Below are 27975 nucleotides of genomic sequence, written 5' to 3'. Positions count from 1 at the left end.
TTCATTACTAGAATATAGAAACATAATTTGATTTTTGCATATTGGTCTTGTGCCAGGCAACCTTATAAACTTCTTAATTCTAGAAGCTCTTTTGTATTTTCCTTGTGTGGAAGTAAATGAAGACCACTCAAATGAGAACAAGTAAAGCTATTATTCAGAGCTTGCTATAGGAAGGCCATCGGCCACTGCTATTTGCATTTGTCATAGACTCAAAGGGGATTCTTAAAGAGGAGCGTAAAAGCTTTAGAGTGGAGGAAAGAAAGGACTTCAGGTGTGCCCTGACTGGAATTTGTTGGCGTGGAGGAACTGGAAGCAGGGCTCATTAGAAGTGAGTCATCCTGTGTGATTGGTTAGGCGAGCCTATTTGGCTTGCTCTGCTTGGTCCTAAATTAGAAACAGCAAAGATGAGGGAAGCAGGCAGTTGTTGATCAGGTTTTGGCTGTTTGGGACTGATTGCTACAGAGGCTGTAGTTTGGCTTCCTGGGCTGATGGCTGCAGAGGTTGTGGGTCAGAGTTCTGTATTTATATATGGTGTAGGCATGTCTGTTTTTGTATTCAGTCTCTCACTTGGGATTTTCTTTTTTTTTCTTTTTTTTTTGAGACAGAGTCTTGTTCTGGTGCCAGGCTGGAGTGCAGTGGCGCGATCTCAGCTCACTGCAACCTCCGCCTCCCGGGTTCAAGCAATTCTCCTGTCTCAGCCTCCCAGGTAGCTGGAACTACAGGCACACGCCACCACGCCCAGATAGTTTTTTTTTTTTTTTGTATTTTTAGTAGAGATGGGTTTCACCATGTTGGCCAGGATGCACTCGATCTCTTGACCTCGTGATCCGCCTGCCTCGGCCTCCCAAAGTGCTGGGATTACAGGCTTGAGCCACCACACCCGGCCTCACTTGGGATTTTCTGCATAGACAATCGTGCCATCTGCAAATCGAGTTTTGTTCCTTCTTTTCTGATGTGTATGCCTTTGTTTTTTTTTTTTCTTCCTTTATTTTACCAGCTAGGGCTTTCAGTACAGTGTTGAGTAGGAGTGGTAAGAGCAGACATGCTTGCTATCTTCCAATCTTAGGGAGAAGGAATTTCGTCTTTCCCCATTTAATGTGGTGGTAACTGTAGAAGTATTTTAGATGACCTTTATCAAATCAAGGTAAATCGCCTGTCTTCCTAGCTTGCAGAGTTTTAATCACGAATACATGTTGCATTTTGTCAAATATATTATCTGCATCTGTTGAGATGATCATGTGGTTTTTCTTCAGTCTGTTAACATGATAAATTACACTGATAGGTTTTTGAATGTCGCACCTGCCTTGCATTTAAATTAATCCCACTTGGTCATGATCTATTATCCTTTCTGTATATTGCTGGATTTGATTTACAATATTTTGTTGAGGGGTTTTGAGAGTCTATTTTTATGAATGATATTGGTCTATAGTGGTTTTTTCTTTTCTTTTACTACTTTTGTATGGTTTTGATGTCACAGTAATGCTGGCCTACAAAATGAGTTGAGAAGTGTTCCCTCCTCTTCTGTTTTCTGGAAGAGATTGTGTACAATTGGTATCATTTAGTATATATTTGGTAGAATTTGCCAATGAAACCATCTGGACCTGGAGTTTTTGTTTTCTTATAAGATTTTTAACTATTAATAGGAATGTTCAGATTCTGTATTTCTTGAGTGAGTTTTGGTGTTAGTGAATTTCAAAGTATTGGTCCTTCGCATCTAAGTTGTCAAATTTATAGGCATAGAGTTCTTGATTATCCTCTTAATGTATATAACTGTCTCTAGTGATATCCCTTTCATTTCTGATATTTAATATTTTGTATCTTTTTATTTTTTTGTCACAGGTTTTTCAGTAAAAGTTAGCTAGAGGTTTATTGATTTTCTTTTTACTTTTTTGAGACGGAGTCTCGCTTTGTGTCCCAAGCTGGAGTGCAGTTGGGTTATCTTGGCTCAGTGCAACCTCTGCCCCCTGGGTTCAAGTAATTCTCATGCCTTGGCCTCCAGAGTAGTTGATTACAGACACCCACCACCATGCCTGGCTACTTTTTATATTTTTAGTAGAGACAAGCTTTCACCATGTTGCCTAAGCTAGTCTCAAACTCTCGAACTCCTGACCTCAAGTGATCCATTGACCTCAGCCTACCAAAGTGCTGGAATCACAGGCATGAGCCACCGCGCCTATCCTGTTTATTGATATTCTTTATGATTGCAAAGAACCAGCCTTTGGTTTCATTTATTTTCTCTATTTTTTTCTGTTTTAAATTTCATTTACTTCTGCTCCAATCTAAGTTTTGTTTTGTTTTCCTTCCTTCTGCTTGCTTTAGATTTAAATTGTTCTTTTGGTAGTTTTTGTGGGTTTTTAAGGAGGAAGCTTTGTGTTGTTTCTGCTGTTTTGAGGCAGGGTTTCACTCTGTTGCCCAGGCTGGAGTGCAGTGGTACAATCTCAGTGATTCTCCTGCCTCAGCCTCCCAAGCAGCTGACAGTACAGGCAGCTGCCACTACCTCCAGCTAAATTTTGTATTTGGTAGAGATGAGGTTTCACCATGTTGGCCAGGCTGCTTCTGAACTTCTGAGCTCAAGTAATCCACCCACCACGGCCTCTCAAAGTGCTGAGATTACAGGGTGAGCCACTACACCTGGCCTGTTCTTTTTGTAGTTTTTTAAGGCAGAAGCTTAATGATTTCAGACCTTCTTTTCTAAGATAAGTATTTTAATGCTATAAATTTCTCTCTCAGCACTACTTTAGCTGCATAACACTAATTTTAATTTGTTATATTATTATTCAGTTCAGAATTTTTTCTTATTTCCTTGAGACTTCCTCTTTGATGCATAAATTTTTTTTAGAAATCTATTCAATTTCCAAATAGTTGAACATTTTGCAGATGTCTTTCTATATGACTTCTGGTTTAATTCCACTATGGTCAGAGGACATAGTTTGTACGATTTCAGTTATTTTAAACTTGAAGTTTGTTTACGATATGTTTATGTTTTGTTTACAGTGTAGTCTATTTTGATGAAAGTTCCGTGTGTACTTGTAAAGAATGTGTGTACTGTTTTTGGGCGCAGTATTCTGTAAATGTCAGGTCAAGTTGGTTGATGGTTCTCTTCAGGCCTTCTGTATTTTTTCTGATCTTCTGCCCACCAGTTCTGTCCCTTACTGAGAGAGAGAGAGATTGAAGTCTTTAATTATGGATGTGGTCTTTCTCTCAGTTCTGTTAGTTTTTGTTTCATTTATTTGGGAGTTCTCTTGTTAGATGCCTATGCATTTATGATTGTTTTGGGCTCTTGGCTAACTGACCCATTTACCGTTATGTGTCTCTCTCTTCCCTGGTAAGCTCCCTTGTTCTGGAGACTGCATTTTCTGCTATTAATACAGCCACTGTGCCTTTTCTTTTCTTGTGCAAAATTTTTACAGTATAAAGTTTGCATTTTAACTATTTTCTGGATTTCTTTGGATTAGCACTTACGTGATATAACTTGTTTCACCTTTTTACTCTTAACCTATGTTGTTATATTTAAAGTGAGGTTTTGTAAACAGCACATACTTGGGACTTTCTTGCTTTTAAGTTCAGTTTTACAATGTCTGTCTTTTGTTGGTATATTCAGACCATTTACTTTTAATATACTTGTTAGTATGTTTAGATTTAGGTCAGCCTCTCCGTTTCGGTTTGTCCTTGGTATTTTTTGGTATTTAATCTATTGACTTTTTGTTTATATCTCTGTGAATTGTTTTTTAGGTGGTAGCTCTAGACTAGATTACAGCATGCACACATAGCCTTTCATATTCTAGTTAGATTTTATATTTAACGACTTTAGAATATAGAAATCTTACAACTATTAATATAAAGATTCCTTAACCTCCCCCGCCTTATGTTATAATTGTCATTTGCGTTACATCTACATATATTGAAAACTCCACTCCACAAGGTTACATTTGCTTCCAACAATCTTACAGCTTTGAAATTGAAAAAAAAAGTATTTTGATACATCTTTAGTCAGTTTTCTAAAAATTGTAATGTAAATTAGCTGGGCGCATGCCTATAATCCCAGCACTTTGGGAGGCCGAGGTGAGAGGATCACTTGAGACCACGAGACGCCCATCTCTTTTAAAAAAAAAATCATTTTATTGTAAATTAACAGTTGATAGTTGTATATATTTATGGAGTAAAACATGATATTATAATTTAGCAGTATAATAAGGAATCATTACATCAAGCTAATTAACATATCCATCTCCTCAAATACTTATCCTTTATTGTGACTGAGAACATTAGAAATTTATTCTCTTAGCAGTTTTGAAATGTAGAATACACTGTTATTTGCTGTGTTTACTATGCTGTGCCATAGATCTCAAAATAAAATTTATTCCTCCTGTCTGAGATTTTTGTATCCTTTGACCATCATCTCTTCATTCCTCCCGCCCCCCAGCCTTTGTAACCACCATTCTCCTCTCTGCTTCTGTGAGTTCAGTTGTCTTAGTTTCCACATGTAAGTGAAAGCATGCAGCATTTGTCTTTCTGTGCCGGGTTTATTTCACTCAGCATTATGTTCTCCAATCCCATCCATGTCACTAGTGACAGAATCTCCCTTGTTTTAAAGGCTGAATAAGCTTAGAAATATTAAAGCACTTCAGTGATTAAAAAAAAGTTTAGGCTGGGCACAGTGGCTCACACCTGTGGTCCCAACACTTTGAGAGGCCTACGCGAGCCAATCACAAGGTCAGGAGTTCAAGACCAGCCTGGCCAACATAGTGAAACCCTGTCTCTACTAAAAATACAAAAAATTAGCTGGCAAAATTGGTAGGCATTTGAATTCTTGTTTGCTTATATAATGTGTCATTTTTCTCTGGATGCTTTCAAGAGCTTTTCTGTCTTTGGCTTTTAGTAGTTTCGTTATGATGTGTCTGTGTATGGTGTTCTTTGAGTTTAATCAGCTCTCATGTTCACTGAGTTTTTCAATCTATAAATTTTTATATTTGGCTAAATTTGGGAAGTTAGCCACTATTTCTTCATATTGTTTTGTACATCAATCTCTTTCTCCTTCCATAAGTCCAGTGAAATAAATGTTGGACCTTTTGATACTGTCCTGTATTTAAGATTGTTAAATATATATATGGTTTAGTCATCCTATATTTAAGATTTAAGATTGGTATTTAAGATTATTTCCTAAGTCTCTATTCTTTGCTTTTTAAATATGTTTTTCCTCTCTGTTGTTCAAATTGGGTGATTTATGTTAATCTTTCAGCTCACTGAGTCTTCCCTTTGATGTCTTCATTCTGCTATTGACCTCATCTAGTGGATTTTTAATTTCAGATCTTATTTAGTTCTATAGTTTCCATTTGTTTGTTTGTTTGTTTGTTTTTGTTTTTTATGGTTACTTTTTCTCTGCTGAGAACTTCCATCTTTCCAGTCATTTCTCTTTACTTTCACTTGTGGAACAGATGTAATAACTGTTTTAAATTGTATTCTGATAATTCCAACATTGGTGTCATCTCAGGGTTGACATCTGTTCATCATCGTTTGTTTCTCTTGAGAATTGGTAACATTTGGCCGGGCGCGGTGGCTCACGCCTGTAATCCAGACATTTTGGAGGCCAAGGCGAGCGGATCACCTGAGGTCAGGAGTTCAACACCAGCCTGACCAACATGGTGAAACCCCGTCTTAAAAAAAAAAAAGAAAGAAAAAGAGAGAGAGAATTGGTAACAGTCTTCTGGTTCTTTGTATGTCATATAATCTTGGAGTGCATCGCCAATGTATTTTGAAGGTTATACTTTAAGAGTCTGGGTCCTGTCAACATCTGGAGAATGATGATTTGCTTTGTTTTAACAGGCAGTCCAGTACCACAAGCTCTGTCTCTCCTTCTGTGTGTGATGGGTCCAATGCCAGTTCCATTTTAAAAGCATCTGCTGTCCTGTTTGAGTTTGCCCTCACGTGCGCCTCTCAGTGATTTGTCTGCAAAGTCGGTGATGATTTATATCGTAGTTTATTTCTGAGAGACTTTGCTGTGCCTTTGGGATCTATTTCATGCATGTGCCACTCAGGAGTGAGCCTGAGACTAGTGTTAGTTCCCACACAGAATTAAGGGATTCCCTTCTCTGGTCCTCTTCTTGCTGGGATTTTCTTCTCAGTCTCTGGCTCCCAGGCACCCCTTTCCCTGTTCCTCTTGCTAGAAAGACAGGTTTCTCTCAGACAGTTTGAACCTCCTTTACTGTCACAGAGTTCCATGTGACTGGCATCACCCGAAGAGTGAGGCAGTGAAAGAACAGAGAAGAAACAACAGGATTCCTTTTACATGCTCACTTCCTCCAGGCAACCAGACAGGCTTTCTCTCAGGCTCTGAGGTGCCTGTCCTGCTGGCCAACCTTTAGGCAAGGCAAGAGGGAAAAAAAATGAATGTGAAAGCATGCTGTCATCATACTCTCCAGCCCACATGGATCTCTCTTCCTCATCCTTTGGCCAGAAAGAAGTTTTGTGGGTTTTTTTGTTTTGTTTTGCTGTCTGACCGACCCCCCTTACCCCTTGGGCAATTATGCAAAGAAGCTGGGAAAAGAACCCAAGAAACTTCATTGTACTAGTTGTTCTTCCAATTTTGACTTCTCTCAGAATCCTCAGTTGCTTTTTTTTGTTGTCCAATTTTTAGGTGTAATCCATCAGGAAGAGCAGCTTGTAGTGGGCATGTTCCATTTTATCCAGCACTGGAATTGGCATTCAGATTTTTTTTTTTTTTGAGACAGTGTCTCATTCCATCAGTCAGACTGGAGTGCAGTAGTACAAGCACGGCTCACTGCAGCCTCAACCTCTGGGCTCAACTGATCCTCCCACCTCAGCCTTGCTAGTATCTGGGACTACAGGCATGCGCCACCACACCCAACTAATATTTTGTGGGGTGGGGGTGTTTTGTGTGTTTGGGTTTGTTTTTTTGTAGAGACAGGGTTTCGCCATGTTGCCCAGGCTGGTCTCAAACTCCTGGGTTCAAGCAATCCGCCCCCCTGCCTCAGCCTCCCAAAGTGCTGGGATTACAGGTGTGAAGCACTGTGCCTGGCTGGCACTCCGATTTTTAATGCCTTGGTCTTACAAATGAATAGACAGTGAATGGTCCCTAGACATTTGAGGAAAGCCTCTAGTATGAGAGACAGACACACATGGACATATGTCCAAGGAACTCAGAGCAACCCAAAATTGAAGTAGCCAGAAGTAAAGTAAACTTAAACATATATGATTTGATCTCCTTAGATCTAAGAAAAAGTGATATCCTTAAACAAAGCAAGATGCTATTTATGTAAAAGAAATAATCAGAGACTAAGAGAGAACACTTAAAATTAAACATATGGTAGCAATAAGTTTAATAAATGAATTTAACAGGTTTGGGAGAGTCATGCTAATCTAGAAATGGAGGAAAAGGAAAAAGAGGTAAAACAGAAGATGAAAGAAAATTAAAGGACCTGTTTTCACACTAGTATAAATTTAAAAAAAAGAAAGAAAGAAAATTAGAGGACCAACATTTGGCTAAGAAATATATGAAAATGGCCAGGCACAGTGGCTCACACCTGTAATCCCAGCACTTTGGGAGGCTGAGGTGGGTGGATCACAAGGTCAGGAGATCGAGACCGTCCTTGCCAACATGGTGAAACCCCATCTCTATAAAAAAAGAAAAAAGAGAGAGAGAAATATATGAAAATGTTCTCATATTGAAGAATGTGAATTTCTGCATGGAAAGAGCCCTTCTCAGTGAACAACTGAACATCCACAACAAGGCACATCCTTTGTGAAATCTGATAATGCTCAGATTAAAAAGAAGATTCTTAAAGCAGAAACAGGTCACATTCAAAGTTCAGAATAGCATCAAATTTTTCAAGAGCCAACTCTGAAAGCAGGATGGTAGAAGAATATCTTTAAAAATGTTGAAGGATTTGTGGCCTTCAGTGCTGCCAAGGAAGCATCGTTCAGGCTTCTCTCCCCACTTTGGGCATTGCCCTCTCCTAAAGAGCTTGAACAGCTGGGGAAGCCTTGAAACAGCCAAGAGTCTGGGGAGCCCTTCTGAGCCCTGAGGAATGCTCACAACTCTCTGGTCCTGAGACCCAAACTCCAGGCACTCCAGGGGCTTTGGGTTGGTCATCTGCCACTGTGGAGGAGATGGATGCAGCTCTGAATCAGGGCCATACCAGGTAGATGGAAGAGCTGTGGAACCCAAGAGAGCTGTCTGAAGAGAAGATTCTCAAAGACCAGGTGCCCACGTGACTGTGGAAAAGATACTTGTTGGCAGCATTAAACAGGACACCAAAGAACATCACCTAAGAGATTATTTTGAACAGGATAGGAAAATTGAAGTGATTGAAATCCCAGCTGACTGAGGCAGTGGCAAGAAAAGGGTCTTTGCTTTTGTAACCTTTCACGACCGGGACTCCATGGATAAGATTGTCATTCAGAAGTACTGTGCTGTGAATGGCCACAGCTATGAAGTCAGGAAAGCCCGGGTTGCAGCAGGACATGACTAGTGCCTCATCCAGCTGAAGAGGCCAAAGGGTCCTGGAAACTGGTGGAGGTGGTTTTGGTGGGAGTGACAAGTTTGGTCATGGTGGCTTTGGTGGCAGCCATGGTGGTGGTGGATATGGTGGCAGTGGGGATGGCTATCATGAATTTGGTAATAGTGGAAGCAATTTTGGAAGTGGTAGAAGTGACAGTGATTTTGGCAGTTGTAACAGTCAGTCTTCAAATCTTGGACCAATAAAGAGAAAAATCTTTGGAGGCAGAAGCTCTGGCCCCTGTGGTTGTGGAAGCCAATATTTTGCCAAACCCTGATCCCAACGTGGCTGTGGTGATTGCAGTAGCTATGGCAGAGGCAGAGGGCATTAATTACTGTAGGAAATAAGGCTTAGCGGGAGACACAAGGCTTAGCCAGAGCAGGGACAGGGAAGCCGCAGGTTACAATGGATTCACAAACTCAGCCAGGCACAGTGGGGGCGGGGCCCAGCTGCTTCAGAGATGTGCTTCAGGCAGTGCTCATGTGCATGGGCGAAAGACTCCAGGGCTGTATTTTGGACTCATTGTATAACTGGGTATTTTAGTTTCTGTTCTCTGTAAAGCAATCCAACAAAGAATTTTAATGTAGATTTTTTGTTTTTTGCACTGATGCGGTTGATTGCCAAATGTAATAGTCTGATCATGACACTAAATAAATTGTCTTTAAGACATTCTGAGGGTAAATTGTTACTACTTCTTTTAGTTTTTATGTTTTTGAGACAGGGTCTCGCTGTCACCCAGTCTGGAATGCAGCGACACAGTCCTAGTTCACTTCAGCCTCGAGCTGCTGGGCTCAAGCAGTCATTCCACTCCAGCTGCCCGAGTAGCTGGGGCTACAGGTGCATGCCACCACACCTGGCTAATTTTTTTATGTTTTGTAGAGATGGGGTCTCACCATGTTGCTCTGACTGGTCTTGAACTCCTGTCCTCAAGCAATCCTGAGCCTCCCAAAGTGCTATAATAACAGGCATGAGCCATTACACCTGGCTAGAAAATTATTTTTAATGTATAATTATATACCCAAGCAATCAATTATGATAGCAGAAGAAAGATATTTTTGGATTTCCAGTATCTCAGAAATTTCACCCCAGTGTGTATTTTCGCAAGGAAAGAAGCTATTAGAGGATTGTGCCACCAAGTAAAGTAAACCAAGGAGAAATGGAAGACACCAAATACAAGAAATGGGAGATTCAGTGTAGGGAAGAGATTGGAAGTCTTAGGACGACAGCTGCAGCAGGCCTACAGAGCAGCCAGTCCATACCACATCATCCAGAGTATACCAGGAAGGCCAAGGACTCCAGTAGAGATACCTGCAGGAAAAAGCACAAATCATACATTTCTTGACATGGGTGATCTTCTTTAAAATATTGCTCAGAAGGGGTTCGGAAAACTAAAAACGGTGACACAGAAAACTAAGCAAACAAAATATAAATTTTAACTCCAGGAAAAGCAATTTCTGCTGAAAAGGAAATACAATGAGAGTTAATTGTAGATATTTTTGTTATGGACAGTATAACATGTCTCTGGAAATTTTTATTTTCACAGAATTGAGCCCTGAAAATACCAGGGCAAGGAACCTATAGCTTAAGAGAGTCCTAAACAACATATCAAGTAAAATGGCAGTGGGGATTAAACTATATAGCGTCTAGGAATGCTCACTTGTCATAAATCCTTAGATAACTGAAGGATAAAAGTTGGGATAGTTAGTGCTTTTAGAGGAAAGAAGAGGTGTTTAATTGCATTGGGCCATAGAAGGGGCTAGCAAAGTTCTGTTTCTTTTCTTTTATTTTTTCCTTTTTTTTTTTTTGAGACGGAGTTTCGCTCTTGTTACCCAGGCTGGAGTGCAATGGTGCGATCTCGGCTCACCGCAACCTCCGCCTCCTGGGTTCAGGCAATTCTCCTGCCTCAGCCTCCTGAGTAGCTGGGACTACAGGCACGCGCCACCATGCCCAGCTAATTTTTTGTATTTTTAGTAGAGACGGGGTTTCACCGTGTTGACCAGGATGGTCTCAATCTCTTGACCTCGTGATCCACCCGCCTCGGCCTCCCAAAGTGCTGGGATTACAGGCGTGAGCCACCGCGCCCGGCTTTTTTTTTTTTTTTTTTTTTTTTTTAAGACAGGCTCTCACTCTGTCACCCAGGCTGGAGTACACTGGTGCAATCATAGCTCACTGCTTGCAGCCTCAAGCTCCTGGGCTCAAGTGATCAGCCTTCCGAGTAGCTGGGACTACAGGCATATGCCTTCACACTTAACAAGTGTTTTTTGTTTTTTTGTTTTTTGTTTTTTTTTTAAGTAGGGACAGAGTTTCATTATGTTGCCCAGGCTGGTCTTGAACTCCTGGTCTCCCAAAGTGCTGGATTATAGGTATGAGGTGCCATGTCCTGCCAAAGTTCTGTTTCTCAATGTGGGTGGTGGCTATAAGGGTATGTGCCTTATAAAAAATAATTTTAAAAAAGACATTATTAAATATATTTTATTTTTGTTTGCTTATTTTATATTTACTGTATTGTTTGTTATATTATGGTTTTAATATAATATTTTTTAGAAAGACCCCAGAAGAGTGGTCTTCTGGGGAGGAGAGGTAACTGGAACAAGGGCATGGGATGGGGGTGCCTCTGAGGTTCTGATACTGTTCTGTTTATTGTTCTGTTTCTTTCTTTCTTTCTTTCTTTTCTTTTCTTTCTTTCCTTTCTTTCTTTCTTTCTTCTTTCTTTTTTTTTTGACAGGCTTGCTCTGTCACCCAGGTTGGAGTGCAGTGGCACGATCGATCTCAGCTCACTACAACCTCCACCTCACCGGTTCAACCCGTTCTCTGTCTCAGCCTGCCAAGTAGCTGGGACTACAGGCATGTGCTGCCACATACTTAGTAAAGATGGGGTTTAACCATGCTGGCCAGGGTAGTCTCGAAATCCTGGCCTCAACTGATCCACCCACATTGGCTTCCCAAAGTGCTGGGATTACAGACATGGTCACCATGCCCAGCTGTATTGCTATTTCTGGATTCCGCTACTGGTGCATGGGTGTGTTCGGCTCATAGAAATTCACTGAGCTATACACTTGTACTTTATGATATGTAATGATGCTCTAATAAAAAGTATTTTTAAAAAGTACCAGAAGTTATGGGACAGGAATAGGGCAGACCACTCAAAACCCAGGTAACCTTGTGACCAGATGATGAAAGCAATGATATTCCTAGTAAAAATACTGGCAGAGTTTAGACTTGTTGAATTTTTTTTTCTTTTCTTTTCTTTTTTAAAGTCAAGAGTTTCACTGTTGTTGCCCAGGCTGGAGTACAATGGCACAATCTTGGCTCACTGCAACCTCTGCCTGCCAGATTCAAGCGATTCTCCTATCTCAGCCTCCCAAGTAGCTAAGATTACAGGTGCCCACCACCACGTCCTGCTAATTTTTGTATTTTTAGTAGAGACGAGGTTTCGCCTTGTTGGCCAGGCTGGTCTCGAACGCCTGTCCTCAGGTGATCCACCCACCTCGGCCTCCCAAACTGTTGGGATTACAGGCATGAGCCACCACGCCCAGCCTAATTTTTGTATTTTTAGTAGAGATGGAGTTTCGCCATGTTGATCAGGCTGGTCTTGAACTCCTGACCTCAGGTGAGCCGTCCACCTCAGCCTTCCAAAGTGTTGGGATCACAGGCTGAATTTTTCTCTTTCTTTTCCTTTTTCTTTTCCTTTCTTTCTTTTTTTTTTTTTGAGACAAGGTCTCACTCTGTTGCCCAGGCTGGAATGCAGTGGTGCGATGTCAGCGCACCGCATCCTCCACCTCCCAGGTTCAAGTGATTATCCTGCCTCAGCCTCCTGAGTAGCTGGGATTACAGGCGTGTGCCACCATGCCCAGCTAATTGTTGTATTTGTAGTAGAGAGTAGAAACGGGGTGGGGGGAGGGGTTTGCACATTGGCCAGGCTGGTCTCAAACTCCTGACCTCCGGTGATCCACATGCCTCGGCTCCTAAAGGGCTGGGATTCCAGGAAAATTATGTCTGGACCATACCACTTGGCGTTGTGTCTGTTTACTGATCACTTATGACTTGATTCACACTACAGAATCATGTGTTAGGATGGACCATTTTGAGCTTTGTGTCAGACAATATACTGATAACCATGTAAACAATATATACTGACAAAACCAAAAATTTTGATGTAAGTACAAATTCTGGTGTAATTGGGAGGGGGAGAGGGAAGTGAAAGTCTACCAAATCATAGTCTAGTTTAGCATACAGTGATAGATTATCCAAAAATACTAAGTGGCCAGGCCTGGTGGCTCATGCCTGTAATCCCAGCACTTTGGGAGACTGAGGTGGGAGGATTGCTTGAGCCCAGGAGTTCAAGACCAGCCTGGCCGACATAATGATATCTCATCTCTAAAAAAAAATTTTTTTAATTAAAAAGTAAAAATAATAAGGCATTTTTGTAAAAAGAAATTTGTGAGTAAATATTGAGAAAAACCACCAAAAATGAGTTGCTTCTAAGGAGGATTCCTCAGGGGTCAGAGGAATGCTGCTTTGTGTTCTAAGTCCTGTAGCACTATGACTTTTTCAATTATATATATGTATAACTGTAATAACACTGAAAATAATGAAAACAAAACAGCACCTTACCAAATAAGTATACAGATCTTCCACTAAGTTCCTCAGAACATCTTACATGCACCCTTCTAAGCCTGGCAGATGTTTCTCCCACCATTTTAGACTTTCCAATGTCAATTCTCTTTTTTTTTTTTTGGAGACAGAGTTTTGCTCTTGTTGTCCAGGCTGGAGTGCAATGGCGAGATCTCGACTCACTGCAACCTCCGCGTCCAGGTTCAAACAATTCTCCTGCCTCAGCCTCCCAAGTGGCTGGGGTTACAAGTATGAGCCACCGTACCTGGCTAATTTTGTATTTTTAATAGAGGTGGGGTTTCTCCATGTTGGTCAGGCTGGTCTCAAACTCCCAACCTCAGGTGATGCACCTGCCTCAGCCTCCCAAAGTGCTGGGATTACAGGTGTGAGCCACTGCTCAGGAGTTTAAGAGCCGAGATTGCGCCATTGCACTCCAGCCTGGGCAATAGGCGCGAAACTCCGTCTCATAAATAAACAAATTTATTTAATTTAAAAAGTAAAGAATTTTAAGATTATTGTTTTAAGGAGTAAATGTTGCTATTCTTAAAGTGGCAAAAGCAAGATAATTGCATATTGTAACAAAAATTTAAACAACAAAAAAGCAAATGATTTCCAAAATATCAGTAACGAATCAGTAAATAAAGGTAATCAGAAGTTTATCCTGTGGCTGAGCACCGTGGCTTGTGCCTGCAATCCCAGCACTTTGGGAGGCCAGAGTGGGTGGATCACTTGAAGTCTAAAAATACAAAAAATTAGCCAGACGTGGTGAAACACGCCCGTGGTCCCAGCTACTCAGGAGGCTGAGGCAGGAGAATCACTTGAATTCAGGAGGTGGAGGTTGCAGCGAGCCGAGATTGCGCCTCTGCACTCCAGCCTGGGCGATAGAACGAGACTCCGTCTCAAAGAATAAAATTAAATAAAAGAACTAAAAGTAACTCTCAAGTGATGAGCACATAGAGGTGGAGATACAACAAGAAAGGCATAATTATTGAAGCTGGGTGATGGGTACGTGGGGGTTTCTTTGTTTTATGTGTTTGTTTTGTTTTTATTTGGGTTTTCTTTACCACAGCAAAACAATAAATGAGTGTTTATTACGCTCTTCTGCTCACTTTGTGTTTACGCATTTGAAGTTTTCTCTTACAAAATAAACTTAAAAAAAAAAAGAGGCAATATATAGCCGGGTACAGTAACTCACGCCTGTAATCCCAGCACTGGGGGAAGCCAACGTGGCTGAATCTCCTGAGCTCAGGAGTTCGAGACCAGCCTGGGCAACATGATGAAACCCCATCTCTACCAAAAATACAAAAAATTAGCCCAGCATGGTGGTTGGCACCTATAATCCCAGCTACTCGGGAGGCTGAGATAGGAGAATCACTTGAACCCGGGAGGCAGAGGTTTCAGTGAGCTGAGGTAGCGCCACTGCACTCTGACCTGGGCAACAGAGCAAGCCTCCGTCTCAAAAAATAAAAACTAAAAATAAAAGAACTAAAAGTAACTCTCAGGTGATAAATATGTAGAGGTGGAGATGAAACAAGGAAGGCATAATGATTGAAGCTGGGTGATGGGTACTGGGGGTTTTTTGTTTTTGCATGTTGTTTTTGTAATACCTTTTCTCTTTACCATACCAAAGCAATAAATGGGTGTTTATTACACTCTTCTGTTCACTTTGTGCATATGCATTTGAAGTTTTTTATTATATACTAAACTTAAAAAAAAAAAAGCAATATTTGGCTGGCCACAGTAACTCATGCCTGTAATACCAGCATTTAGGGAGGCTAAAACAGGTGGGTTGCCTGAGCTCAGGAGTTCAAGACCAGCTTGGGCAACATGGTGAAACCCCATCTCTACCAAAAATACAAAAATTACCCAGGCATGGTGGTGTTTTTCTGTGGTCCCAGCTACTCGAGAGGCTGAGGAGGGAAAATTGCTTGAGACTGGGAGGTAGAGGTTGCAGTGAGTCCAGACCACACCACTGTACTCCAACATGATTAACAGAGTGAGACCCTGTCTCAAAAAAAAAAACAAAACAAAAAAAAACAATATTCTGCCTTACCATATTAGAAAGTCAAGAGATAATATTTAGGGCCAGGCGCGGAGGCAGACAGGCAGACTGATTACCTGAGGTCAGAAGTTCGAACCAGCCTGGCCAACATGGTGAAACCCCATCTCTACAAAAAATACAAAAGTTAGCCAGGTGTGGTGGTGGTGACTGTAATTCCATCTACTCAGAAGGCTGAGGCAGGAGAATTGCTTGTACCCAGGGGGCAAATGTTGCATTGAGCTGAGATTGTGCCACTGCACTCCAGCCTGGGCAACAGAGCTAGAGTGTCTCAAAAAGAAAAAAAAAAAAAGGAAATAGCAATGTAAACATATTTTTAGAAATGTGGAGTTAAATAAGAGTTAACAGTCATCAAAGTGGATGCCTCTGGGGATGAGAACCGAGCTTGGGGAGGGCTGGAGGAAGGAACATCTCTGTATTAGAAGGCTTTGGTGTTACCTTATTTTGAAACCTTATGCATGTATAACTTTGATAATATCTTAATTTGTGGATTACCACATTGTTTTCAAGGAAAATACCCATGTGATCTTACATGAATAATCAGGCATAGACCAGTGCTTTGAATATATAAAAAGTCTGTTTAGCCATGTTAATTTTGGCAGTATGCCACTCATTTCTGTTGCCAAAGGCAGTGATTTAAATTTGAACTCCTGCTTGGGATGAGTAGGGCTAAGAAGTTTGATTGCATATAGTTTCTCCCTATCTGTACTCCAGCCCCCAGCAGTTTGTTCCTTATACAGCAGCGAAGAGTGATTGTAAATAAGTTTATCTCACTCTCTGGTTTGAAAGCTACCAAACGTCTTTCATTGCAATTAGAATGAAATTCAAACTCTTTGCTACACACAAGGCCCTAAATAATGTCAATGATTGGACTTGTGCCTAGTTCTCCTGTCACCCTCCCCAGTCACCACGCCCCAGCCTCCGTGGCCTCCTTGGCACACGCACAGCTCAGTCCTGCCTCAAGGCCTTTGACTTGCCATTGCTCATGAGACAGCTGCTTCCCATCACTCAGATCTCCTTCAGAATTTAATTCCTGGGAAAGGTCCTTCCTGACCGTTGAGCTAGAGGAGCTTCCTGCACCCCTTCTCTTTCCACAGTGGATCTTCAAGTGTGGTCCTCAGACCAGAAGCATCAGTATTGCCTGCATGTGTTTTGTGTTGTGTTATGTTTTCTTTGGAAATGCAGAATCTTAGGCCCCACCACACACCACTAAAAGAAAAGCTACATTTTAACCAGACCCCAAAGTGATTGCACTTTTAAAATTCCTGAAGCACTAATCTAGAGTTCCCCCTTCAAATTTCCTGTATCTGTTACAAGCTGTGTCCATTTCTGCAGGTAACGTGGGCATTTGTTTACCTGTTTATGTCTTCTCTTCCCTAAGTAGAATTTAAGCTCCTCAAGGGCAGCACTTTGTCTTGCTCATTCACTTCTGGATCCCCAACCCCTAGAACCAGTGCACATAGTATGTGCTCAATAAGTATTTAGATAGTGAAAGAATAAATGAATATAATGGAAATTATTTTATATTCTTTGAAATGTATAACTGAAGGCTGAGTGTGGTAGCTCAGCCTGTAATCCCAGCACTTTGGGAGGCCAAGGTGGGAGGATCGCTTGAGCCCATGAGTTCAAGACCAGTCTGGGCTCATGGCAAAGCCCCAATGCTACAAAAAATACAAAAAAAAAAAAAGCTGAGTGTCATAGTCTCAGCGACTCTCAGAGGCTGAGGCAGGAGGATCACTTGAGCCCAAGAGATCGAGGCTGCAGTGAGTCATGATTGCAACTGTACTCCAGCCTGGGCAACAGAGGAAGATCCTGTCTCAAAAAAAAAAAAAAAAAAAAAAAAAAAAATTGTACAATAAAAATCTTCATGGCTTTTACTTGTTTGTAAAATTGGGGTCATTTTTATCTCCCAACATCATCATTATGAAGGGGTTTTATTCTGTATCTTGGTCCTTGAGTGCTGTCAAACTATTGTGCCAATAGCTTATTTATCCTTGTCTTGGGGCAGTTTGTCTTCAGAACCAAAGTTTAGATTTTATTTAGAGTGCTTCTCTACTGACTTAACACCACAACTGGTTATTGGTTTTAGTATTTAGGAAGCACTCTTGTTCTATCCAAAGTTGAAACATTATCTTCAAAGGTTTTTATTCAAAGTGAATGTTAGTTTGATATTTGTGTCAAGTTTTATCAAATCAGTATTAACAATTCAGAAAAAAAATTAGGTTTTAAAAATGTTAAGTCAAATGCAAGATTTAAAGTTAATTGCAAATAAAAACTGATAGGACATATAATGTATCTGGGTTTTTACTTCTGAGATAGGATTCCAGGAAAGACCTACAGTTTCTGATATTATCCTACTTTTTTTTTTTTTTAAGGAGTTTTGCTCTTGCCCAGGCTGGGGTGCAGTGACACAATCTCCGCTCACTGCAACCTCTGCATCCTGGGTTCAAGTGGTTCTCCTGCCTCAGCCTCCCAAGTAGCTGAGATTACAGGCGCCTGCCATCACGCCCAGCTGATTTTTTGTATTTTGACTAGAGATGGGGTCTTACCCTGTTAGCCAGGCTGGTCTCAAACTCTTGACCTCAGGTGATCCACTCATCTCGGCCTCCCAAAGTGCTGGGTTTACAGGCATAAGCCACCACACCTAGCCCTACATTTAAAAAATACATTTCCAGGGTATTTCTTAATGCATATCCTGGTGAAATTTGTGAAGAAACAACTTTTCAATCTACATTCTTTAAGTGAATAAATAGCACAGCTTAACCTGTGCCTTTCAGCTGGGGGCCGTTGTGTCCCAGAGGACAATTGGCAATGACTGTGACTGTTTTTGGTAGTCACAACTGGGGTGGAGGCCAGGGATACTGTTAGTTATGTAATGCACAGGACACCCCCCAGCACAAAGAATTATCTAGTCCAAAATGTCAGTGGTCCACTGTTAAGAGGCCCTGGCTAAGCATAGAGATCTCCTTCTGCAAATACTAAGGTCATTGGAAAAAGAATACTTTGCCCTACCTTTTGGAGAAGGGAATATAGAGAAATTGGCAACTTAGAGAATCAGATGGGCATACTGGCACTTTTAGATATGTTCATTTTAGATCGTTATTTTTAATCAGAAATCTAGTGACTGGCCTCCCTCTTTGGGGCAAATCACTCTTTCCACACAGGACATTTAAGACATTTGGCAACTTAGTTGATTTTAGAATTGGATAACATTCTCAAGTAATTTTACATTTTTTAAATAGGGAAATTCAAATATAGGGTTACTGGTTTTCCTTATTTTACAGATGGGGTCGAGGATTTGGTCTTTTGGGTTCCATTTTTGGAAAGGATGGTGTATTAAACCAGCCAAACAGTGTCTTTGGACTTATATTTTATATACTACAGTTATTACTTGGTAAGTATTTTCAATACCAAAATAAGTTTGTTATAATCCATTTAGAACTTTGTGTCTTTGCCCTGAAGTGTCTTGATGTTAAATGAAAGCATGTGTTATTTATAGAACCACTAGTGTGTACAACATTTTTGTGTTGTGAAAACCTGATTCACTAAGATTTTTATTATATTAATGTTGAACTTGATGTCCATTGCTGTTTAATCATGGAGAGCAGCATCTCATGATGTCCAGAAACCAGTCCCATTCAAAGGAATGATCACTCCCATCTTTCCTGTAAAGTTGTTCCTTATTTTAAAGACTCTGTAGCCTTTTAAAAACATCATATATAAGGAAACATTAACAAGAAACCATATTCATAATCCCATCACCTTTACATATCCACTATTTCTATTGTCTTCTGCTTTTAAAAATAATTTTGGGCCAGGCGCGGTGGCTCACGCCTGTAATCCTAGCACTTTGGGAGGCTGAAAAGGGCAGATCACTTGAGCCCAGGGGTTCGAGACAAGCCTGGGCAACTTGATGAGACTCTGTCTCTACAGAAGATGCAAAAATCAGCCAGGCGTGGTGGTACACACCTGTAATCCCAGCTACTTGAGAGGCTGAGGTGAGAGAATCGCTTGACCCCAAAAGGTGGAGGTTGCAGGGAGGCGAGATCACACCACTGCACTCCAGCCTGGGGGACAGAGCAAGACCCTGTCTCAAAAACTAATAATAATTTTATGTGAACTGTGTTTCAACATAGTGTTATTTATCCAGTGTTATTGTTAACATCTAGGTTTCACCCTTTTTGCTTCTAAATAATGCTGCAGTGATCAACTTGTTTAAAGACCTCCTGCTCCTTTCTTCTTTGAATTGTCTCCACAAAATAAATTTCTAGGCATAGGATCAAAAACCACAGATATTTTCCATTTTAATCAGTGTTACCACATTGCTCTTCCCTCGCTTCTCTGGTTTACCTGAAGCTCCAGCAGTCTTCATTTTTAAAAAGTGTTTTGTAAAATTTCTTTTTTTTTTTAACTGTAATGATAATCTTCACCTGGAAAAATTGCTAGTAGTTACACATTAGTACCTATTACTTTAAATTTTACTCTACTTTAATTTCCTTGTATTGCCCATTTAGTTATTGAGATCCTGATAATAGTACATTTTCATATGTATTAGAAACATTTTATGCATTCTTTATTCCTTTTTGTTATGAATTTGTATTGTATTGTTTTTATACTTTTTGAGTTAAATCTATCCATTTTTGCCTTTGCATTTTATTTTTCTGCTTTTTAAAAAATCTTGTTGCATACCAGTGCCTTTGTATTTTAATTGATAATATTTTATTTCATTATCTGTGAGCTCTTCTGATTTGGTTCCTTAAAAGTACATGGAACTTTTCTATCTGAAATTGATTTGTTATGAGGCAAATTGTAAATCTAAATTCTCCTCAGGAGTTCCATCAAGTTTGCCCAGTTCCATATCTTCCAGAAGTACAAAGATGTGCGCACAAGGATATTCATAGCAGTACAGTCTAAAATAGCCAAAAAAAAAAAAAAAAGTTGAAGTAGCTTAGAAATAGGTAGTGGTTGAATAAATTAGAAAATACTGTGAAATACTATGTAGCCATTAAAAGAAAAGGGAGATCTATATTTATATCCTAGAAAGATAAAGACTCTATTTGGTGAAAAAAGCAAATTGTGGTATAATAGGTATGCATGCATTTAAATACATAGAAAAGGGTCTGGTGGCTGGGGAGGAGGGAGGAATGTCACTTTGTATTCTGTATGTCTCCATCGTGTTAGTTTCTAGAGAAGAATATGAAGCATAAGCCCAAATGCAAGGTGTTCTCCCCTAAGAGAAAAGAACCTCAGAAAAGTCTTTGACTACATTAACTTTTGAAGACAGAGGCGTGACAGCCAAATTTCTGTTTATGCCATTAATTTCATGTCACGATGTGTACAGATTTTAAATCACATGTATCAAATGTGTTTTTTCATCCGCATTTTTTGACTTGCATTTAGACACTTCATGTGCCTTTTTAATGTTGCTGTCTTCATCGGAGGCACGTTTGAACTAACCTAACAGTTTCCAGAGCACGGCATCTGTACTCCCTTCTAAGCTGTTTGAGATACAACATTTTTAATTTAATTATTTTCATAGGTAATCCATTCACGTGGTTCAAAAGTTTAAAAAAATGGCCAGGTTCAGTGGCTCCCAGCACTTTGGGAGGCCAAGACGGGCGGGTCACCTGAGGTCAGGAGTTCCAGACCAGCCTGGCCAACATGGTGAAACCCCATCTCCACTAAAAATAAAAAAATTAGCCGGGTGTGGTGGCACACATCTGTAATCCCAGCTACTCGGGAGGCTGAGGCAGGAGAATTGCTTGAACCCAGGAGGTGGAGGTTGCAGTGAACTGAGATCGAGCCACTGCACTTCAGCTTAGGCAACTGAGCAAGACTCCATCTTGGAAAAATATATATGTAAAATGTTACACAATGAAAAATCTGTCTCACTTCTTCCCTTTTTGCCCAGTTTCCACTGCTCCTCAGCCCCTACTGGTAGCTTGTTATTGTTTAGAATTTCTTCATGCATATACAAGAAAATACAAATGCACAATCTTAATTTTTCTCCTTTTTAAAATATAAAAGGCAGATGCTATATCCACTGTTCTGCAGCTTGCATTTTTTTCTTTTTTTTGCTTGATGGATATATCATAATCTTTCCATATCAGTACATTAAATGTCTTCATTCCTTTTTACAACTGCAGAATAATCCATTGCATAATTGTACCATCATTTATTTAGAGGTACAGCATGTTTTAAATTCCGTGGGGAATTTTACCCCAAGCCACAAGTACCTAGTTGCATTACAATAGTATTTAACGGATAGCTGGTATTTATAGAGCATTCTAAGTGCTTTCTATTAGCTCCTTTAATCCTGCATTATCTAGCTTATTTAATTGTCCAGCGGTCTTGGGAAGTAGGCCTGATTGTTATCCCAGTTTTACAGTTGAAAAAAGAGAGGCATGAAGGAAGAAATAAACTTGTCCATATCATTTTGAAATTAAATTTCTTAGATAAAATTGTGACTGCATTAATTTTTGAGATGTTGTTTAGCATAGGTGAAGTCAGCAAACTTTTTCAGTAAAGGGCCTGGCAGAAAGTAGTTTAGGCTTTGCCAGCTACCGCAGCCACTCAGCCCTTCCTTCTAGTGTGGAAGCAGTCACAGACATTACATAAATGAGTGAGTGTGGCTGGGTGCCAGTAAAACTTTATTTACAAAAGCAGGTAGCTGGCCAGGTTTCCTAGTCCCGCGATAAGTAATTCAGTAGCACCTCAGTCTTGATGCACCTGTGAAAGCATCTAGTCCCTTGGCTGTGCTGCAGCCAGCACAGGCGGCGTCTTGTTGCCTTTCTTTTTGCCGACAGGCACCAGGATTTCAGCCCTTTAATTGACGTCTTTAAACTTGCTCCCACCTGTTATTCTTTTTCCTGTTTCTGTTATCCTTATCCATGAGTCGTTGGGTAGGAGGGTAGTTTAACATGCTCTGCCTTCTCTGTCCTTGAAAATAAATGCACATGTTCTCCATGCTGTTGGCTGTAGGGAATTTAAAACAGTACATGTGAAGATAGTCCAGAATTCAGGTGCCTTTTTGTTGTTGTTGTTTTGGACACAGACTCTGACTTTCACTCAGGCTGGAGTGCAGTGGCGTGATCTTGGCTCACTGCAACCTCCACCTCCTGGGTTCAAGTGATTCTTGTGCCTGAGCCTCCCTTATAGCTGGGATTATAAGCATGCACCCCCAGGCCCAGCTAATTTTTATTTATTTATTTATTTATTTGTACTTTTTTAGTAGAGACGGGTTTCACCATGTTGGCGAGGCTGGTCTTGAAGTCCTGACCTGAAATGATCTGCCTGCCTTGGCCTCCCAAAGTGTTGGGATTATAGGCGTGAGCCACCGCACCTGGCCTCAGGTGCCTTTTAGTCTTGAGAGCCCTGGCTTAGCACACTTATGCACTATTTTTCTGATGAAGTTTGACCCACATGCAGCCAGTGGGCTAAATGTGGTTTCCCTTATCTACCAGGGTGACCCCTTCCTGAAATGTTTATCAAGATACTCTTTTTCTCTCTTCAGCAGCTTGTTGGTATAGTCACCTATCATTGTGGATTTTTGATCAATTTGATCTAAACATGGAAAAGCAGATTTTACTTTCCATGGATGGGGAGGCCATAGTGAAAGGCCAGAGAAGGTTCTCACCAAATACGTGCAGCTCAGAAGAAAAAGGCTGTGGTCCTCATGTCCCTTTATTCATTTAGTGACTTGGGGCTGTCAGTGTTACAAGTCAGCTTCATTGCTTAATGTGATTGTGAGATTGCATGTTTTCTATGTGTGCATATTTTCAACCAAGGCTAGTTTGTGAAATAAGTAATATTTCACCTGAAAGATTGATGTTATCATGCAGCTATAAAACTGGCATTTGGCTGAGCACAGTGGGCTCATGCCGGTAATCCCAGCACTTTGGGAGGCTGAGGCGGGTGGATCACCTGAGGTCAGGAGTTTGAGACCAGCCTGGCCAACAGGGAGAAAGCCTGTCTCTATTAAAAATACAGAAATTAGCCAGGCATGGTGGTACATGCCTGTAATCCCAGCTATTCAAGAGGTTGACGCAGGAAAATTGCCTAAACCTAAAAGGTAGAGGTTGCAGCGAGCTGAGATTGAGCTACTTATTCCAGCCTGGGCAATAGAGTGAGACTCCGTCTCAAAAACAAACAAACTGGCATTTGATCTGCAAGGTCAACCTGTATAATTTTAACAAAACAGACCAGCATTTCTGTTCTCAGTTTTCCGAGTTCGGCAGGAAGATCAGCATTCAAACACTGCAACAAGTTACACAGTGTTAGGCCTTGTCACTCAGAAAGCCTCTCTCTGGGGGTCAAGGCCTGATGGAGCCTGTGTCTCTTCTCTTGCAGGCATGACAGCAAGTGCCGTCGCGGCTTTGATCCTCATGACATCCTCCATCATGTCGGTCGTGGGATCCCTGTACCTGGCCTACATTCTGTACTTCGTGCTGAAGGAGTTCTGCATCATCTGTGTCATCACGTATGTGCTGAACTTCATTCTTCTCATTATCAACTACAAACGACTAGTTTACTTGAACGAGGCCTGGAAACGGCAGCTGCAGCCCAAGCAGGACTGACGCTCCACAGACTCTTCCCTGACAGTCTCAAGTCCCTTTTCCATTAAGTTTATTTTGCAGCAGTTTGTTTTTTTTTTTAATTCTTCACAACAGACACTTTCCCTAAGAATCTTAAACTGGTTTTTAAAAATCCTGTAAATTAGAAGGGGCCCTTGCTATTTTTTGTGTCAATCTTCATTTTAAATATGGATACAAAAAGGATACGCCAAGCCAATCAAAGACAAGCTTTAACTTTACTTTGAAGATGTTTTTGAAATGATAAAATGTAGCCCTAGCCCCCTTCCCTCAACTGTAAAGTGAGCAACCATTGCTAGTAATTCCTTAAAGTGTATAAATTCAATTTCAGGTATAACAAATGTGATCATGACATGAAAATATTTTAGAATAGATACTGTATTAAATATTGCCATGTTTACAATATGTAATATGTTTTTAGCCGATGGATTTAAACATGTAGATTCAACTAGAATCCATTTATGTGATATTTGTAAATAAAAGTAGAAATATTGGATCCATCCCTGCAGAACTTACTGTACAGTTTAGTTGGAGTTAGCACTGAAGAACTGTCAGCTCAGCATTGACTGAGGAGGTAGTGAGAATAGCCCATACACAGCATCTTGAGAAAGGTGCTGGCAGCCATGGGTGCAGCATTGATTGCAAAAATTATAGGGCGAAAAAAAAAATAATAGGGTGGTTGGTTCCCTTTCATCTCCCTCTTTCTGAAAGGAAGAAATTGAATTGGAACGTTCAAGTCAGATTTGTGTCCAGTTGTAAAACTGGACCAATTGTTAACCTTACAGAATAAGTCTGAGGCCTTGAGGACACTAGGATGGGAAGATGGGTATTTTTCTTTGGAGAAAAGCTGGAAATATAAACGTGGCATTTTTAGGTAAAGTTTCTTCCACCAGTTGAATTTTCCACAGATATTTTTCCTTAGTATTGGTGCCAGTCAACCAAACAGTATCATGACGGACATGGCCAGTCTAAGCCCCGTCGCTCCAGAGTGGGAGCCAGTGTTCTTGCTCGTTGTTTCTCTCTGCACTAACCACTTGGATGTCTAATTTTTTTTGGAGTGAAATCCTGGATTTGTGACCTTCAGGGCTGACATGCTGCACAGTCTGTGTCATCGGGGGAACAGCAACAGGTAGACACATCTCAAGGCGAAATACAGTCACGTCGCCACCGCTCTCATAGCGACACACATGCAGTAAGAAGAGTTTGGAAAGGGGATTTGAGTAAGCCCAAATGACGTTGTGACAGGACGTTTCTGTGGTTAACATCTGATGTCAGAATGTTCAAAGTGCCTTCTGTCTTAAATCTCAAACCAAATATTTTGTGTGTTGACCTTGGGCAGAAGTGTCCTTCCTTCCTTTCTTTGCCATCAGGTAGAAAACCCGCACTCTGCAGAAGGTCCCGTGTGATCATTTTCCTCCTCTGGTTGAGAAGCAGCAGCAATGTTTTTGCTTCCAATTTGATTAATCGTTTTATGTTAAAAATAGTCAATGAGGCTGGTACCTCCTGAGTGCTTTATTTGCCTTCTCTTTGAAGGGAGGGGACAGACTGTTCTGTGAACTAAAATGTGTAGAGTCAGCAACAATTCAGTAGTTTCCAACTAACTCATAATGGACGCAACACAGGTCTTTTGGCCCGAGGCAAGTATCAAGTCCGAATTGTAATGAACTTTTCACCAGTTTTAACCAGTTTCTTAAAAGATAGCTTAACTCAAGATTTCATCAAGGCTTGTGTTTTCCCATGAATGTGAATCTTTCAATGGCCGTTCGAGTCTGTATGTACTGTTGTTGTGTTCTGAAGTAGTGAAAGAACTCTAGAAAGCACTGATTGGCTGTCTGGTGTCTGTGAAGAAGGAAGCCTCATGTTTGAGGGCTGTGCCGGGAGGCCATCTTGGGCGGCGCATCCGGCTCCCCTAGGGCAGTCCCCTGGTTCTTTCTTCTAAGCTACAGTGGAAATGGCTTCATGGTTAAAACTGTGGTATACGTTACACCAGTTATGCTAAACAAGTTCCTCGCGTCCCAATATCCAGTGGTTTTTCATCCTAGTTTGTATCAATCAGCAAAGTATAGTTAAAGCTTGTCTTGATGTTGCATTCTTGCAAATGTCTTCAACTCTTACCTGAGAAAACAGAAAAATGGTCAGCCAGACCCTTCCAGTTTTTTCTTTGCTTTCCTAAGCCTTGGGGAAACCACTGTTTCAGTTGTATAAAAGTTTTTGCCACATTCCTATGGCCCAGTCAAATAAATACCCTTTTTTCTCATCGAGAAAGGAACACGTGCTGCCTGTAATAACAGCATTGTAACGCCAGTATCTCAGTGAGCAACAGAACCCTGGTGGGTGTTAATTTGGTGTTTTTTGCCCTGGAGAGTTTAGGTTCCTTTCTGTACCTTCTATTCTGCCCAGAAGAGGGGGGAATCACCAACATTATAAACTTAGAAGATTGTCGTGCCTGTTTTAGACTGAATATTTAAACACTGCAGCTAGCCAGCAGTGTAAAGGACAGACTACGGGAAACATTGATTCTTAGCAGTAATTCCATGCTTCATTTTTTTGAAGTGATTCATTCCAAATGAAACCATTTATTGACTTGATAGTCACAAATATCATTTGAAGAAATGAGGAATTGGCGTTAGATGATGAATTCTAGGGAATCTAGGTGGTTGGGAGGGTTTCATTTGGTTTTGCATTACACCTGGTTGCTCTCAGTGTAAAGGTAAATTTCTGGTGAAATAACTCAGGTTTAACTAGCTGTGTGCCCAGAATCACTGTTCCTTCATACGTGTGTCTTCTCCTTAAATCCATTACTCTCAAACAATGTTCAAAGCATTGACTATTTCATTCAAAGAGACTACATTCAAAGAGGACCAAGACCACAGTGAAATTAAAACTATTTGTTGGCTGGGCGTGGTGGCTCATGCTTGTAATCCCGGCACTTTGGGAGGCTGAGGTGGGCGGGTCACCTGAGGTCAGCAGTTCAAGACCAGTGTGGCCAACATAGTGAAACCCTTTTACTAAAAATACAAAAATTAGCCAGGTGTGGTGGCGGGCGCCTGTAATCCCAGCTACTCAGGAGGCTGAGGCAAGAGAATCGCTTGAACTTGTGAGGTGGAGGCTGCAGTGAGCAGAGATTGCACCACTGCACTCCAGCCTGAGCAACGAGCGAAACTGTCTCAAAAAAAAAAAAAACAAAACTATTTGTTAACTTGTTTTTCATTCAGTTTTTGAAAAGACTATTTGCAAAAGTAGAGTTATCTTCAGCAGTTACTTCATAATTTAGATTGGTACCAAGAGTGACAGGAGAGCTTGTCTTGAAAATCAGTATTAGACAGAGGCCAACAAGGAGACCCGCTGTGATTTCTGGAAGCCTATTTGGGGAGACAGGCCTAATGACCTAATATGCAATTTCTGTCTTCTTTTCCTCCAACACACAAGCATTGGTGAAACATCTCAGACACCTGAGGCAGCATTACGGTTTCTAATTGTGAGAACGACCCTTCTGCCATCAAACAAAAGGGGCAAGTGTGGGAGCCCCGGATACTTAAACATCTTTTTACTACAAATTTGTCCAGAAAAGGTGAAATGTTTTGTTGTAAAACTGTATTAAGCATGGCCTAAGTATTAGGTGTATGATCTAATATGTTTCATCAGAAATATTCATTACTAGTGCTTTAAAAAGCTCCATTTAAAATGGAGTTCACTGGGCAGATTTCCCCGTTAATAATCTAGATAGAAGTATTCTTTATCAGAGATTTAAGGCACCATTTTGCTAACTGGTAAATAAAACCAAATGTAAATATGTAAGAATGTTTATTTGTTGCACATAACTTTTTTGGTATAAAATAAATGTAGAAGTTACCTGTGGAAGTTGTGCTGCCATTATTCTTAAACTGCAGGGTTGCATTCCAGAAAAGAAGCTGAGTCTTTTTAGACTCAGTCGGAGCCTTATATTCTTGAAGTCCATGCTGTAACCTCATTTCTAAGGTATACAGGGTTCTTTTTCTCTTAAGTGATATGTAACTTGCAGAAGACTCAGAGTCCTCAGACCTCTAGTTCGTGGAATTTCTGTGGGTTTATGATCTTTATGATTGTCAAGAATTAGTGACAGAAAGTGTCACTGCCTACAGTTCTGTGAACACTTAATCAATGAACCGTTTTTCCATAGTTTTGCTTTAGCTTTCCTTGACTACTACTCCACGTA

At 40.7% G+C, this 27975-nt stretch overlaps 1 protein-coding gene across 2 annotated transcripts in view; it reads left to right on the top strand.

The window, feature by feature from the left end:
• VKORC1L1 (vitamin K epoxide reductase complex subunit 1 like 1) overlaps positions 1-27641 on the top strand; it is an 83526-nt gene extending 55885 nt beyond the window's left edge. The window contains exons 2-3 of one of the 2 annotated variants that reach the window (XM_064375612.1): positions 18474-18583; positions 23539-27641. In XM_064375612.1, coding sequence (XP_064231682.1) covers positions 18474-18583; positions 23539-23765 — 337 coding nt within the window. In that variant the 3' untranslated portion in view covers positions 23766-27641. The remainder of the gene's footprint in view (positions 1-18473; positions 18584-23538) is intronic. The other variant, XM_064375613.1, reaches the window with a different exon arrangement.
• Positions 27642-27975: the final 334 nt, after the last annotated feature.

Source organism: Aotus nancymaae, unplaced genomic scaffold, assembly GCF_030222135.1.
Source record: "Aotus nancymaae isolate 86718 unplaced genomic scaffold, 86718_ANA_hifiasm-v0.15.2.pri h1tg000012l, whole genome shotgun sequence".
NCBI classification, from domain to species: Eukaryota; Metazoa; Chordata; class Mammalia; order Primates; family Aotidae; genus Aotus; species Aotus nancymaae.
Note: the sequence above shows the minus strand (reverse complement) of the source record. Positions and strands in the feature narration are given on the sequence as shown.